The 16,472-nt window shown below is 32.0% G+C and overlaps 2 protein-coding genes across 2 annotated transcripts; both read left to right on the top strand.

Annotated features, from left to right (window-relative positions):
• The first annotated feature begins 111 nt into the window (after positions 1 to 111).
• Positions 112 to 6,426, top strand: LOC135836856 (atlastin-like). Its single transcript, XM_065351914.1, has 11 exons — positions 112 to 676; positions 1,532 to 1,684; positions 1,926 to 2,081; positions 2,317 to 2,466; positions 3,302 to 3,440; positions 3,531 to 3,715; positions 3,801 to 4,022; positions 4,114 to 4,377; positions 4,511 to 4,774; positions 4,928 to 5,203; positions 5,895 to 6,426. Exons 1-11 carry the CDS (start codon positions 479 to 481, stop codon positions 6,072 to 6,074), a joined length of 2,187 nt encoding a protein of 728 aa, XP_065207986.1. The 5' UTR covers positions 112 to 478; the 3' UTR covers positions 6,075 to 6,426.
• A 2,247-nt stretch (positions 6,427 to 8,673) lies between these two features.
• On the top strand, positions 8,674 to 16,161 carry LOC135836855 (atlastin-like). Its single transcript, XM_065351912.1, has 11 exons — positions 8,674 to 9,168; positions 10,080 to 10,232; positions 10,498 to 10,653; positions 10,976 to 11,125; positions 12,059 to 12,197; positions 12,291 to 12,475; positions 12,573 to 12,794; positions 12,912 to 13,175; positions 13,318 to 13,584; positions 13,702 to 13,977; positions 15,595 to 16,161. The coding sequence occupies exons 1-11, from the start codon at positions 8,971 to 8,973 to the stop codon at positions 15,769 to 15,771; spliced, it is 2,187 nt and encodes a 728-aa protein (XP_065207984.1). The 5' UTR covers positions 8,674 to 8,970; the 3' UTR covers positions 15,772 to 16,161.
• Positions 16,162 to 16,472: the final 311 nt, after the last annotated feature.

Genomic DNA, 16,472 nt, shown 5'->3' with positions numbered 1-16,472 from the left:
TTATGAACTGTTGATGCTTTGTAAAATCAATCAAAATTAATTTTTAAAGCAAGTAGGACCTACCTACTTACCTAACAAGTGACTGCATAAGTGAGTAAAATCTGATGCAATTGGCGGATCAACTTTTTTTTTTTTTGTTTTTTTTTCATATCATATCAACCAACAGTGAACGAAATTTTTTAATAAATAATACCGAATGAATTATTGTGTACCGAGAATAAAAACGAATGAAACACAAATAGGTACAGCGCATGATCAAATTTTTTGCAGTTCGTAATGCTCTCATACCCACGCGAAGAGTCTAAAAAATTTCGCGTTATTATTACTCTTTTTTTTAGTGAGTTTTAAATACGCGCGCATGTTTTAATGTTTCATATGTAATTATTATTTTGAGTGTTGTAAAAAGGAGCTAGATAATTTAATATACCTACTATCTTAAGATAGGAAAGAAGCCTATTTATTCAAATTTTACGCGACGATGGATCAAGCTTATCCAATCCCGATTGTAACATCGAATGCACAGCATAAGTTTGAATTGAACGTGAAAGCTTTGGAAGATGCTTTACTAAGGGATGACATTAAAAACTGTAATGCTGTGGTGGTGTCGGTAGCTGGAAGCTTTCGTAAAGGCAAATCTTTCCTTTTGGATTTCTTCCTAAGGTATATGAATCATGTGGTAAGTTATGGGACAAATAATTGTTGTATTTTGTACACACTCTCTTCGTTTTTACTTTTCATTTCTTTTTGACACAATAATATGTTCCATATCCATACAACTAGGTAGGTGCATCTGCATACATCTTAGACATACCTACTACCTTACAGTGTGAAGCTCCTGGTCGTTTTCTATTTTTTCTTATTAAAATTTGTTGAGCTTAAATTTATCAACAGTGATGAGTTGAAAAATCAATATCTAAAAATATCGATGGCGCCTGTAGTCAGATATGTCCTTTCACGTCTGTAAAATTACGACAGATTAGTCGTGACCACTACCCATTAGTACCTAACACTTTTACGAGGAGGGGTGGTTACTTGGTTATTCATTAAAGTATATAGCCTACCTAGCGTTTCAACGGTAGAAGCTTACAAAGACTGCACCGTAAAATACAACCCTATGATGTTTTCCAAATACCTATACCTATCTAAGTACAAGCCTCAGACAAGCTCTAGAGCTTCCGCTGAGTTCAGTTGATCCCTTTACTCTCAGCTTTTAACATAATTTTATTCGTACAAAAGTGTCTGTTATTTCATTTATTTGATATTAATAGGTACCTAGATACCACCTATCAAAAATATAATACGTATAAATAAATCACATATGACCATGAAATGTCGTTTTTTTAAATTGGTATCCATCTACTTTGAGCTACCCACACTATCTAGGCTATATATTAATCTATTAATTAAATTTATTGCTCTTGCGAGGAAACTTTTTTCTTTTTGCGGTTTGTTTCTTTTAATTAGATAGTTTTACTTGTTATCTTTTCGAGTACCTATCATTTTAATAAATTACATTTTGTGCTTTTCTTAGTGCAAGTCTAGCCAGCCCATGAAGGGCAGTTGGTTGGAAGATGTGAATCGTCCTTTGGAGGGATTTTCTTGGCGAGGAGGATCGGAGCGCACAACTACTGGTATTCTAATGTGGTCCGAAATATTCTGTCTTACTTTACCGAATAATGAAAGAGTAAGTAAGTTTCACCATTAACACCTCATTTTTCAAAAATTTAAATTGATATCAGATACCTATTCCAGGGGCAAATAAAAGTATGCCAAAATTCATTGAATTGCCTTTTTTTTATATAAATTTTTTTATTGATTGGGATTGTCAAGTTTATCTTTTGTTAACAGAATTAAAACTTCATGTTCATGTACATATATACCTACCTATATACCTATAGACTTACCAGTGTTCCTATTTATCATAGGTGGCAGTAATTTTTCTTGATACCCAAGGAACTTTTGATGGTAGAAGCACAATCCACGATTGCGCAACTGTTTTCGCTTTGAGTACCATGTTGAGCTCGATCCAAGTTTATAATCTGTTTCATAATATTCAAGAAGACGATTTGCAGCATTTAGAGGTAGGGAAATAGAATTATCACATTCAGTGATTTTATTCAGTGAATTTGTAAAGTTTTCTTTTAGAGGATGCATTTAATTTTTTTTTAAATATATATAATTAAAGTAATGTGATGAGATCAGTGTAGGTATCAGAAGTATTTTGAGTATAAATTTAATAAATAGAATAAAATATTAAAAATTAAAATTATGTAGAACTAATCTTGAATCTAATATACCCTCAAAAAAACTATCTAGTTGTTCACCAAGTATGGATGCCTTGCTATGGAAGAAACTGGGCATAAACCATTTCAGAAATTACAATTCCTTATCAGAGACTGGAGTTACCCATATGAGGCGAATTATGGATCGGAAGGAGGACGCAAAATTTTAGACAAAATGTTGGAGGTTTGTACATCCATATTCCTGAGAATGCCTACATCGTTATCTAATTATACGGGGTGTCCCATAACGAATGATTAACCTTCAAAGTGATAAGTAGGCAACTTATCGTGCGTAAAAGTACCTATGTAAGTTTGTATAACTTGAGATTTGAAGGAGCTGAGTTACGATCTCATGAAAAATTCCTGTTTTAAATTAATTTTAACCAGACTACGACAGGTAGAGGAGCTCTTAATATCAAATTTTGTTCACCATTTTTCCAAAAAAATTCAAAAAATATCCTCTTTAATAATGTTTATATTATAGATATTAGTTGACCTCTTGTAGAGAAAAGTTTTCTCTTTCTAATGGAGCAACACCCATTTTCTTATACCTAGGTTTCAAATTATTTAAAAAAAAAAATGCAAGAAAATAGATACAAGAAAAAATTTTCTTTCTTTGAAAAATCGTCCAAAATTTATAAAACTGCGCAGGTACATACCTATTATCTGTAAAAAAAAAAAAAAAACTGCTTCCTAATCCTATACTTTCTTTATATTCTGCGCAATTTTAAAGTGAAAAAATTGTTTCTTTTTTGCAGGAGATAGATAGTTTTTAATCATTTGAATCAAACCTCCACAACTTTCTAAATAACTGCATATTATACCTTATTAGGGGAATGGGTGTTCAAATGTCTAGTTAGGCAAACATGCATACTTTTCCCCTCGATGAGTTGCACAATCACCACTTTGAAGGATTATTTGTTATGGTATACCTTGTATTGGTAAAGAGAACAATAAACTGAAAAACATAATTTCTTGTGACTAATAATATCTTACTTATTTTTACTTCGACGAATAAGGTTGCAGATGTAATGCACTCAGAGCTTCAATCATTGAGGAAACACATTCGATCATGTTTCGATGATATTCAATGCTTCTTGATGCCTCACCCTGGTTTCAAAGTTACAACAAATCCCAATTTCGACGGGCGATTATCTGGTACGTTGGTTATTATCGTGTTAACATGGCCCAGTTTTGAATTAATTTTCCCCTGCAGTTGCTCAAATAATCTATATATATTGATTGCAGATATGGAAGATTCATTCAAGACTTGTTTAGAACAATTTGTTCCAATGCTGCTTTCGAAGGAAAACATGGTTCAAAAAGAAATTGGCGGTGAAAAAGTCAAAGTTAAGGATTTGGTGCGATATTTCAAATGCTACATGGAGGTGTTCAGCGGAGATGGTATTCCTCAACCAAAATCTATTCTCGCAGTAAGTACCTAGAAATTGAAAACTACGCGATTATTTCTAGATTTTTAAAAAATCGCTCATCGCTGTCATCCTATGTCCAAAAAAGGCGACTGCTATAGCAGGTAATCAATCTGCTGCTGCAGCAGCGAAGGAAGCTTATCATCAGCTCATCATGGCAGCCTGTGAAGCTGCTGATCCGTACCTCAGTTGCGAAGAAATCGAGGCAGAGCATCGAAAATGTAAAGCAAAAGCTATAGAAAAATTTACAAGCCAACGTAAAATTGGTGGAGATGAATTTTTCGAACAATATAGAATTCGATTGGAACAGGTACCTGCTTAATTTACGCTGAGATTGGTCATAGTTACTTTCACTCCTATTTTAAAAACACTTCAGCTAGAAACGTATTCTTTTTGTTTAGGAAACGGACAGGGATTATAACACATATAAATCTCTTAACAGAAATAAAATGGAAGTGAAACTACAATCTGCATTTACAGAGGCCAAAGATGCCTACTGTCGGCTTATGATGCAGATTTTTGCGGGCCCTAAACCATACATAAACTCCGAAGAACTCCTAATGGAGCATGCGAGGTGTAAAAATGAAGTCCTAGAAATGTTTGGAAAAAATTGTAGAGTTGATGGAAGCGATATTTTCATGTCGTACCGAATCAGGCTGGAAGAGGTAAAAGTTTCATAGCATTCTTAATTTCAATAAATCTTGGATTTTTTTTTTCAAATTCAAACAAAAACAAAATGTGAGATTGAGAACTCATGATTTTAATATTTAGCGTAACTACAGTTGCTTGGCTTTACAGGATATCGATAATGTATACGAACAATTTAAAACTTCCAACCAAAATATAGTCACAATCGGTAATCAACTGGCATTCGCCAATGCTAAAGAATTTTATCGCCGACAGATGCTCACAAATATGTCAAATAATGAGAATAATAAACCATACCTAACCAACAAAGAATTGGAAGCGGCGCACGTTGAACATAAAGATCAAGTTGTGAAACAGTTTTGCGAAGAATATGGAAAAGAATTCACCGAAGTATACAGATCATTATTGGAACAAGTATGTGTGAAAGGAGTTCTTATAACTTTCTGAAGATCTATAAAAATTTGATTCTGCCATTTCCATCCTTTTTTGTGTAGCTACCGACTTTTCCTGCATAAAATAAATAGGTATACCTATCCTACCTATGTAAGTATTTCTATTATTTTACAGGATATTGATATGGATTATTCCCATTTCAAAATTTCCAACAAAGATAAAGCAGAATCCTGCAATCAATCGGCATTGAAAAAAGCCAAAGAAACTTATCACCGACTTATGACGACAGTTCTTCAAGAATGCACTAATGGGAGTAAGCCGTATGTAGCATGGGATCGGCTTGAACATGAACATTTGAAGATTAAGAAATATGCGTCGGAACAGTTTAGAAGAGAGATCAACATGGATGGAGACGATTTGTACGAATCGTACAAAAATAAATTGATACTGGTAATTTAATTTTTATTTAAGCATTTGAATTTTTCAATTTGTCAATGTCAATCTTGTTTTAATTCTTTACATTAGGTACCTAAAACCTAACCTACCTACCTAATACAATTTTCGTTTACCAATTTCAATTTTACTTTTGTCATAATTTAAAAGTATTTTTTTTTTTTTTTTAAATTCAAGTGAATCTATAGAAAAATAATAATAAACAAATCTAGTTGATAAACGATACAGAAGCGAATTATTTTAAAAAATGATTAGATATTCAAATTGATTGAAAAAATAATGAAAATTGAATTAATGTAAAAATTTAAGTCAACTGAAACGAATTGCCTAATATCATAATAATACATTTTTTTAAAATTATAGACTTTCAATGATTGGACGAGTAGGTAAAAGTTGAATCACCTAAATTAAAAACTCAAAATGAATTTCATTTTTTGAGAACATCACTCAGTTCCTGTAATTGATCAAATGATCAGAACTTATTTCATGTCAGTATTGCAATACGAATAAGTGCATAATATAGCGCCACCACATAGAAGTATTGTAGCAGAAAGAGAAAATTATTTTTAAATTCTATTCAATTAACTTGTTTCATATTACATAATATAGGTAGTGGGCTGATCACTGAAGATGCAAAATCACAATTTGATACTACCTATGTATTTACATACTCGTATTTGTTTTTCAGGATATTGACGATGTTTACACCCAGGTGAAAAATTCCAACCATAATTCGTTCCAGTCGTACACTTCTGAAAAGTTGTTACGTAAAAAGAGAGCAAAAGAACAAAGGGAAGTTTGTGGCTGCGTATGTACTTCTGTAATAATTTTAGTGCTCCTCATGTTGAAAGCAGCAGTACCACATTAGTTGTCAAACAGCTTCAAAGATTATTGCTGCATTGCACTGGCCCTTGTACCTGCTTGTATCATGAAGAATCGTTTCTTCAAAGATTAATTTTAAAATTAGAAGGAATAAGAAACTGTTATTGTTTGATAGAATGCTGAAAATTTACTTACACATACAATTACTTTTGAGTTATAGCTTTAAGATGTGTAAAAATTGTGTACATACTTCTTATCGCATTTAAAATCATTTTTCTTAATTATTTCTCACCAAAATGTTCACAAAAGCGATTGTGATTAATCGCTAGCATATACCTATGTATAACCTCTGCAATACATACAATTTTTAAAATCAATCGAAATCCAAAAAAATGAAATTTTTCAACCATAATAAAATAAATACTCTTGTAAAAATATTCCATAAAGAACTTGGAAAACAAATTCTGATGCTCAAGTACAAAGCTAGCCAAAAACTTCCTGAATCACCTTCAAAACTCAAGATAATTATGCAGTTCAAATAATTCCAACAACCAAACCAACTTCAAAGTACAAGATTTCCTACAAAAATTGGAAATTCCTGCAGAAGTACTGGTATGCAACTCTCAATACAGACGGATAAGTCAAGGTGCAATTTGAACGATTCTGATTGGCTATTCAACAACCAATGAATATCCTCAATTTGCAATAAAAAAGAAACACTGATGATTTAATTTAATCCTTTGAGTATATAATATACATGATATGGAGGGCTAATAATCCAGCATTCAGCATCTGGTTCAGTAAAAGGACCTATGATAGCGATTTTGATAAATGATAAATGTAAGCGATGAATTGATCTTCAAATGTTTAAAAATGTTCAAGGGAAGGCTTATAACTTCTTGGGTACTCATTAAACTATTTTTTACAAATACTTTACAAAATTGTCTCTAAGTCTAAAATGAGTTGGGTTCTTTTACTGAACCAAGTCGAGCGCGCTCTACAGAAGCTCGCATGGAACCTGCATATTTAGCCCTCCATATCATGTATATTATATACTCAAAGATTTAATCTAAATTTTCCTGACTCTTCGCCAAAAAATTGAAAAATGAAATAATTTCTTGAAATTTTCACCAAGTATGGGGGTGTACCTATTTTCAGATCTTTTTTGATTCCCATTTATCAATAGTTTGAAAATTTTTGTATCAGTTGGGATACTTCCCTTGTAAGCATATATTTTTGAATCTCCCATCATTTGAGTCTATATCGTTAATTTGGATGTGAATTTTTTTCGGAGTTTCCGCGGGAAGTGTCGCCGCGTCATTCACTCCGCTTCTGACATATCGAATGTGGAATCATTAGCTTGAGTAACACTTATTCGAAATTTTCCACAGCTTTAATATTAATTTGGAAGCAATTGTAGGAACCTACCTATATACGTTCTTTTTCAACAACTCGTACCATTCCATTATAGGGCTGATAATAAAAATTGATGAAAAGCAGTGATAAAAAAGAGCTAAAAATGTACGTATCATTATTTTGTAGAAATGATGGGAAATTTTCAACGTAAACTTTCTGGAAATTTATGGAGAAAATTTCTAGAAACTTTCAAATCCATAAATTTCCATGGGAATTTATAATGAAAAATTATTGTAAATGGCAAGGTTTTTTAGGGTTGTAAAATTTAAAATGTGGTTCCCTGAAAAAGGCTGAGAATGAATGAAATCAAAAATAAAATCGCCGTACTTTTCTTATTTCTGCTCACCATATTTTTCAATTTTTAAAAATGCCGAAAGGTTGAAGTTTTTCAAAAATCTGTGTCAAAATTTTACAGAATTGGTTTTTTCTGCAGCACACAGGAATAGTTCCAGGAAGCGTTGTAAATGAAATTTTCCAGCTAAAAATTTAATCGTACCATCAGTTCGATGTTCTTCATGGATTACAGCCAGTATACTAGTGGCAGGATTTCTTCTCGGGGAAAACAGTCGGTAAGTACCTAAATGTATCGTTTCAAGTGGATAAATTATTTTTGACACTCTTCAGAACTAATAATAAAAATTACTCGGTTTGTGCCCCCTACCTCAACAGAGGAAAATTTCGCCATCAGCTTAGTAAGGCAGGCTAATTTTGACTCCGTCTTTTAGGAAAAAGTCTAAATCTTCCCCCCCTTCCCCCTCGACGGGAAAAAAATCGTGCCACCGGCACTGTCCCTATTGTATTGTATAATACAAGGTACTGTGCATTTGTCCTTCTACGAACAAAAAATCACACAAAATCAGAAAACTAGAATCATATAGGTAAGAGACAGCCGAGCAATCGATAGTACATATAGAACCGAACTGAACTTTCATTCCTACGATAGTCAGCATGTTTTTCTTGGAATAAGAAAACAAATCAGCATAAATGCTGACTCGGCGACTGTTGTGTGGTGTAGCGTCGTCATCGGTTACAATTCTTACCTACCTAATTATTCGAATCGTTTTAAAATCAAGTAGGTAGTGTCTACTCATCTAGGAAAAGCGACTGTACGCATAAATATTGTAATGTATGTACCTGCCGAGTAGATATCATTTGACGCGATGAGTTGAATCGACGTTTTTTTCTGATTGACTATAGCTGAGTGTTCAAATTTTTTTTTTTTTTGATAAGAAAGTACCTAATGACTCATTAACCTTATGAACCGGGAATAAAATTAAATGAAACACAAATACAGCGCATGATCAAATTTTCATTTCTGCAATTCGCAATACTTATACCTACGCGAAGAGTGTGAAAAATTTCGCGTTGATAATCTCTTTTTTATTTAGTGAGTTGTTAACACGCGCGCACGTTTTAATGCTTCGTATGAATAATTTTGAGTGTTGTAAAAAGTATATCTAATTTAGTATACCATTTTAAAATACCTAGGTAGAAAAGAAGCTTATTTATTTAAATTTTATAAAACTATGCATCGAGCTTATCCAATTCCGATTGTAACATCAAATGGACAACATAAATTTGAATTGAACGTGAAAGCTTTGGAAGATGCTTTGCTACGAGATGACATTAAAGACTGCAATGCTGTGGTGGTATCGGTAGCTGGAAGCTTTCGTAAAGGCAAATCTTTCCTTTTGGATTTCTTCCTTAGGTATATGAATCATGTGGTAAGTTATGGAATTTAATTTCTTTTGACCCGTGTGACGTATTCCATACAACTAGGTAGGTATCTAACATACCTTTACAGTGTGAAATTCTTGGTCGTTTTCTATTGTTTTCTTATAAAAATTTGCTGAGCTCAAAGTAATCGGCTGTGATGAGTCGAAAAATCAATTTCTAAAAATATTCATGGCGCCTACAGTCGTGATATACTTTCACGTCTGTAAAATTACGACAGATTAGTCGTAACGTTTTTACGAGAAGGGATGGTTACAGGTTAATTAGTCATTAAGGTATCGTAGCCAATACCCATCATCTCAACAACACTGGAATTTTACAAAGGCTGCGCCTTAAAATACAACCCTATGCTATTTTCCTAATTTATGTACCTACCTATACCTATCTAATACCAGCCTTAGGCAGACTCTGATCTGGAGTTTCAGTAAAGTTTAGTTGATCAGTTTGCACTTTGCTCTCAGTTTTTAATTTAATTTTATTCGTAAAAAGTGTCTGTTATCTTAATCATTGATATGTATTAATATCTTCATATTACTCAATTATATTTCATATCAGCTAGTAAGTACCTATGTACCTATACCATAATTATTGCTCTTCCTACAAGAATCAAAATGTTTAGATGAATATTGAATAATAACTTTAAATGGTAAAAAAAATATTAATTCTTCCATTAACTTCAAATAAGGTTAAATCAGAAATGATCATGAAATGTCGTTTCTTTTACCAACTTAATTTGAGCTATCACACTACCTACCTAGGCTATCTATTACCTAATTAAATTTATTGCTCTCGCAAGGAAATTTTTTTCTTTCTGCAGTTTGTTTCTTTTAATTAGTTTTATTTGTTTGTTATCTATTCGAGTAAGTACCATTTTAATAAATTACATTTTGTGTTGTTCTAGTGCAAGTCTAGCCAGCCCATAAATGGCAGTTGGTTGGGAGATGTGAATCGTCCTTTGGAAGGATTTTCTTGGCGAGGAGGATCGGAGCGCACAACTACTGGTATTCTAATGTGGTCCGAAATATTCTGTCTTACTTTACCAAATAATGAAAGAGTAAGTTTCACCAGCACTTGCCTCAATTTTTGAAAAAATTCTTCATTGACAAGTTTCAGTTTATCGTCAAAATTGCATCAAATTTTAATTGATAACCTAATAAGTATTCAGGGGCAAATGAAAATTTGCCAAATTCTTTGATTGCCTTTTTAAATACTTGAATCCAAAATTTTTTCATTGATTTGGATTGGCTGTAGGTTGGTCTTTTATTAGTAGAATTAATTTCATGTTTACCTAGACCTAAGTTACCAGTGTTCCTATTTAGGTGGCAGTAATTTTTCTTGATACGCAAGGAACGTTTGATGGTAAAAGCACAATCCAAGATTGCGCCACTGTTTTCGCTTTGAGTACCATGTTGAGCTCGATTCAAGTTTATAATTTGTTTCATAATATTCAAGAAGACGATTTGCAGCATTTAGAGGTAGGTAAATAGGTTTATTCAGTGATTTTATTCAGTGAATTTTGGAAAGATTTCATTTTGGGGGGGGGGGAGAGGCATTTAATTTAAAAAAATAAAATATATGTAGTAATATTGTGATGAGATCAGAGGATGTGCGTTCTCTTTTCAATTTTAAAGGAAAAGAGAGATTCACTGAATGTTCCAAAAATTTAAAGGTTGCATGTATTCATCTATTTTAAGCATAGATAAATGCGATGGAGTACGGTGCTCAAGCATAAAGAAATATGCAAATGATATTGTAGAACTAATTTTGAATCTGATATACCCTCAAAAAACTATCTAGTTGTTCAGCAAATATGGATGCCTGGCTATGGAAGAAACTGGTCATAAACCATTTCAGAAATTACAATTCCTTATCAGAGACTGGAGTTACCCATATGAGGCGAATTATGGATCAGAAGGAGGACGCAAAATCTTAGATAAAATGTTGGAGGTATGTGCATCCATAATCCTGAGAATGCCTACATAATTATCTCATTATAACGAATGGTTATATCCTTCAAAGTGATGAGTAGGAAACTTATCATGAAGGAGCTGAGCTACGTCTACATGAAAAATTCCTTTCAGTTTTGCTGAGCAATTTTAGCCAGACTATGACAGGTAGCTAGAGCCAGAGGAGCTCTTGAATATCAAATTTTCTTCACCATTTTTCCAAAAAATTTCAAAAAATGTCCTCTTTAAATGTTTGTAAATTATTAATATTAGGTACTTTAACTCTTGTAGAGAAAAGTTTACTCTTTCTAATGGTGCGACACCCATTTCCTTATAGGTTGAAAATTATTATTTTTTTTTTAAATTCAAGAAAATACAAGAAAAAATTTCCCATTCATAAAATTGCCCAAAATTTATTAAACAACACAAGTACAAACTTTCTGTTCATTTTCACCAACAAAAAAAAAGGCAAAAGAGAACAGCAGGACACTTGAGGAAAAAAGCACAAAATGCATAAAAAATGACAAAAATCTGAAAAATTGAGAAAAAGTTCTCAAAACACAAATATAAAAATTCTAATAATTCTCAGTAAAAAAACTGCTTCCTATAATACATTTTTTAAATTTTGCGCAATTTTAAAGAGAACATTTTTTCCTCTTTATTTTATTTTTATTTTCTTGCAGAAGGTAGGTATACTTACTTCAGATGGTTTTTAATAATTTGAATCAAACCTTCATAACTTTTCAAATAACTGCATGTATGTACTCGTACTTAGGGGAATGGGTGTTCAAATCTCTAATTAGGCAAACATGCATACTGTTACCCCGGTTGAGTTGCCTATTCACCACTTTGAGAAGGATCAATAGTTAATTAGTTATGATATAACTTGTATTGATTGTTTGTGATTAATATATTCATGTTTACTTCGACAAAGATCACAGATGTAATGCACTCGGAGCTGCAATCATTGAGGAAACACATTCGATCATGTTTCGATGATATTCAATGCTTCTTGATGCCTCACCCTGGCTTCAAAGTTACAACAAATCCCAATTTCGATGGACGATTATCTGGTATGTTGGTTATTGTCGTGTTAACATGGCCCAGTTTTGAACTAAGTTTTCCCCTGCAGCTGCTCAAATAATCTATACTTATATTGATTGCAGATATGGAAGATTCATTCAAGACTTGTTTAGAACAATTTGTTCCAATGCTACTTTCGAAGGAAAACATAGTTCAAAAAGAAATTGGCGGGGAAAAAGTCAAAGTTAAGGATTTGGTGCGATATTTCAAATGCTACATGGAGGTGTTCAGCGGAGATGGTATTCCTCAACCAAAATCTATTCTCGCAGTGAGTACCCACATACTTATATAAAAGTTGAAAACCACGCGATTATTTCTAGATTTTTAAAAAATCGCTCATCGCTATCATCTTATGTCCAAAAAAGGCGACTGCTATAGCAGGTAATCAATCTGCTGCTGCAGCAGCGAAGGAAGCTTATCATCAGCTCATCATGACAGCCTGTGAAGCTGCTGATCCGTACCTCAGTTGCGAAGAAATCGACGCAGAGCATCGAAAATGTAAAGCAAAAGCTGTAGAAAAATTTGCAAGCCAACGTAAAATTGGTGGAGATGAATTTGCCGAACAATATAGAATTCGATTAGAACAGGTATTTGCATAATTCATGTTTTGCGCTGCGATTATACTTTCACACATATTTTCAAAACACTTGAGCTAGAAACTTATTTACCTATTATTATTATTTTTTATTATTTTTTTTTTTTAGGAAATGGACAGGGATTATAGCACGTATAAATCTCTCAACAGAAATAAAATGGAAGTGAAAATACAATCAGCATTTACAGAGGCCAAAGATACCTACTGTCGGCTTATGATGCAGATTTTTGAGGGCCCTAAATCATGTATAAACTCCGAAGAACTCCTAACGGAGCATGCGAGATGTAAAAATGAAGTCCTAGAAATGTTTGGAAAAAATTGTAAACCTGATGAAAGTGATATTTTCATGTCGTACCGAATCAAGTTGGAAGAGGTAAGAGTTTCATGGAGTTCTTAATTTCAATAAGTCTTGGATTTTTTTTTTAAACAAAAAAACAAACATAATATTATGTGAGATTCAGAGATTGAAAACTTGATTTTATATTCAGCCTAAGTACAGTTGTTTGACTTTACAGGATATCGATAATGGATATGAACAATTTAAAGCTTCCAACCAAAATATAGTCACAATCGGTAATCAACTGGCGTTCGCCAATGCTAAAGAATCTTATCGCCGACAGATGCTTACAAATATGTCAATTAATGAGAATACTAATAAACCATACCTAACCAGTGTAGAGTTGGAAACAAAGCACATTGAATGTAAAGATCAAGTTGTGAAAAAGTTTTGCGAAGAATATGGAAAGGAAAATACCGAAGTATACAGATCATTATTGGAACAAGTAAGTGTGTGTGTGAAATGAGTTCTTATAACTTTAAGTCGATTCTGCAATTTTCATCCTTTATACCTATGGCTTTTCCTGCATAAACTATATAGGCACCTATTTCTTTTATTACAGGATATTGACATTGACTATTCCCATTTCAAAATTTCCAACAAAGATAAAGCGGAATCCTGCAATCAATCGGCACTGACAAAAGCTAAGGAAACTTATCACCGACTTATGACGACAGTTCTTCAAGAATGCACTAATGGGAGTAAGCCATATGTAGAATGGAATCGGCTTGAACAAGAACATTTGAAGATTAAGAAATATGCGTCGGAACAGTTTAGAAGAGAGATCAACATGGAAGGAGACGAATTGTACGAATCGTACAAAGATAAATTGATACAGGTACCTAATTTTTTTCATTTAAAAATTTGAATTTTTCAATTTGTAAATGTATTTTAATTATTACCTGCGTTGTTTGAATTTAAATTTTTCAAATTGGTTTGTTTTATTTCCTTACATTAGGTAGGTACCTAATACAATTTTCGTTTATCAATTTTTATTTTACAAAAATAAAATTTCTTTAAAAAAAAATCAGTTACCTAAACCTATCTAATTTAATTCTAACCTTCGAATTTATTTACCTAACTTAACAAAAAACCAAAATTGAGCCGAGCATTAAAGTAAAACGACAGAAATACATAAAATAAACTTGAAAATTCAATTGAATTCAAAATGAATAACGAGCACCTAATGTTTGAAAACTAAAACTAAAATTAATTTTAATGCCTAAGTAAATGAAAATTAACGTTTATCAATTTTTATTTTACAAAAATAAAATTTCTTTAAAAAAAAAATCAGTTACCTAAACCTATCTAATTTAATTCTAACCTTCGAATTTATTTACCTAACTTAACAAAAAACCAAAATTGAGCCGAGCATTAAAGTAAAACGACAGAAATACATAAAATAAACTTGAAAATTCAATTGAATTCAAAATGAATAACGAGCACCTAATGTTTGAAAACTAAAACTAAAATTAATTTTAATGCCTAAGTAAATGAAAATTAACAAATAAAAAATTGAATCAACGAATTAAAATCAACTAAGTTTATTTAAAAGAGAAAATTCAATCAAATTTATGAAATGAAAATTAAATCAATGTAAGAATTAAATTGAAAAATTTAACTCAAATTAATAAAACGATAAAAATTAGATTTTTTTTTGTTAAGTGAAATTGAAATCAGGTAGGTAAATTAAATTATTCAGTAACTAGAAAGAAATCAAATAGTTTTTTCAAAAAAATTAATCAGGTCTCCATTAAATAAGTAAATAAAAATTGAATAAGTAATATTGTAATGAATCAAATTTTTTAATCAAAAATTCAATTGAAAAAATTAACTAGCATAAAGAGATGAAAATTACCTAAATCAATTTGGATAAACAAAAAAGAATTATCTTAAAAAATTATTTAAAAAATGAAAATTGAATTAACGTAAAGAACTTAAACAAATTTAATCACCTAATAAGTACAAAAAAATACAATGTTTTCTAAATTTTTAAAACTAGAACATTCTTCACTTCAGCTAATTATGAGCAAATCGTGCATTGCTTCTAAAAACCAAACATATTTTTTTTTCAATTGGTCAGCCTGGTGAATTTTTTTTTAAATCTTTAATAGGTACCTAGACCTACGTCATTTAATTTCTCTCATACAGGGTGCCCAGAAATATCTAGTAAGTACCCCTAAAAAAGTTTTTCATTAAAAATATAGGTTGGCAACGTGAAATAGATGCATATGATTGGTGGAATGTTATCTCATCCAGTCCAACAACCAATCATGTGCTATCATTATTATCATTCACTGTGACCAACCAAAGTATTTAGTAGAAAACTTTTTTTAGGGGTACTCGATATTTCTGGGCACCCTGTATTACACAAGTAGGTAGGTTGTATGTAGACTGGTCATTGAAGACGTGAAATCACAATTTAATACTTAGTTACTCGTGATTTGTTTTTCAGAGTATTGACGATGAATACACCCAAGTGAAAAATTCCAACCATAATTCGTTCCAGTCCTACGCTGCTGAAAAGTTGTTACGTAAAAAGAAAGAAAAAGAACAAGGGGAGGTGTGTGCGTGCGTCTGCGGGTGTATAATATGTTTAATATTCCTCCTGGTGAAAGCAGCAGCACATTAGTTGTCGAACAGCTTCAAGGATTATTGCTGCATTGCAGCTGGCCGTTGTACATATCATGAAGAATCGTCTCTTTAAAGATTAATTTTTAAAATGAGAAGGAAAAATAAAACTGTGATTATTTGATGCAATGCTGAAAATTTACTTACACTTACAAGTAGGTACTTGAAGTACTGTTAGGTTAGCTTTTAAGATGTGGATGAATTGTATTTGTTTTTTGTGGCATCGACTTTAATTTGTAATTCTTCGTCCATCTTCATGCATTTTTTTAATTTATTTAAATTTATATATAAAGTAGATATCTACTTATCGTAGAAATATATTGCCTGTGACAATACAAGGATTTTTTTATCATTGAAGAATCGTGAAATACAATACATGTGTCCTATTGTATTTAAGCCTAAAATCATTGTTCTTAATTATTTCTCACCAAAATGTTCACAAAAGCGATTGTGATTAATTAGAACTAGGAAAACAAATTCTCATGCTCATGTACAAAACTAGCCAAAAACTTCCTAATCACCTCCAAAACTTGAAATAAACGCAGTTCAAATTCCAACAAAACAACCAACTTCGAAGTACAATTGATTTCCTACGAAAATTAGAAATTCCTGCGGAAGTAATGGTGAGCAACTCTCAATACAGATGGATACGTCATGAATATCCTCAATTTTCCAAAACAGAAAAACTGATGTTCTAAACCT

Source organism: Planococcus citri, chromosome 2 (genome assembly GCF_950023065.1).
Source record: "Planococcus citri chromosome 2, ihPlaCitr1.1, whole genome shotgun sequence".
In the NCBI taxonomy this organism is placed as follows: Eukaryota; Metazoa; Arthropoda; class Insecta; order Hemiptera; family Pseudococcidae; genus Planococcus; species Planococcus citri.
This window is presented reverse-complemented; position numbering and strand designations above follow the sequence as displayed.

Bases quoted from the DNA above. Each gene is read 5' to 3' on its own strand.
- LOC135836855 (XM_065351912.1), top strand. From the start codon at position 8,971: ATGCATCGAGCTTATCCAATTCCGATTGTAACATCAAATGGACAACAT. The intron at 13,585-13,701 runs GTAAGTGTGTGT...CTTTTATTACAG, and splicing joins ACAGATCATTATTGGAACAA to GATATTGACATTGACTATTC. The intron at 13,978-15,594 runs GTACCTAATTTT...TTTGTTTTTCAG, and splicing joins ACAAAGATAAATTGATACAG to AGTATTGACGATGAATACAC.
- LOC135836856 (XM_065351914.1), top strand. From the start codon at position 479: ATGGATCAAGCTTATCCAATCCCGATTGTAACATCGAATGCACAGCAT. The intron at 2,467-3,301 runs GTTTGTACATCC...TCGACGAATAAG, and splicing joins TTTTAGACAAAATGTTGGAG to GTTGCAGATGTAATGCACTC. The intron at 4,023-4,113 runs GTACCTGCTTAA...CTTTTTGTTTAG, and splicing joins ATAGAATTCGATTGGAACAG to GAAACGGACAGGGATTATAA.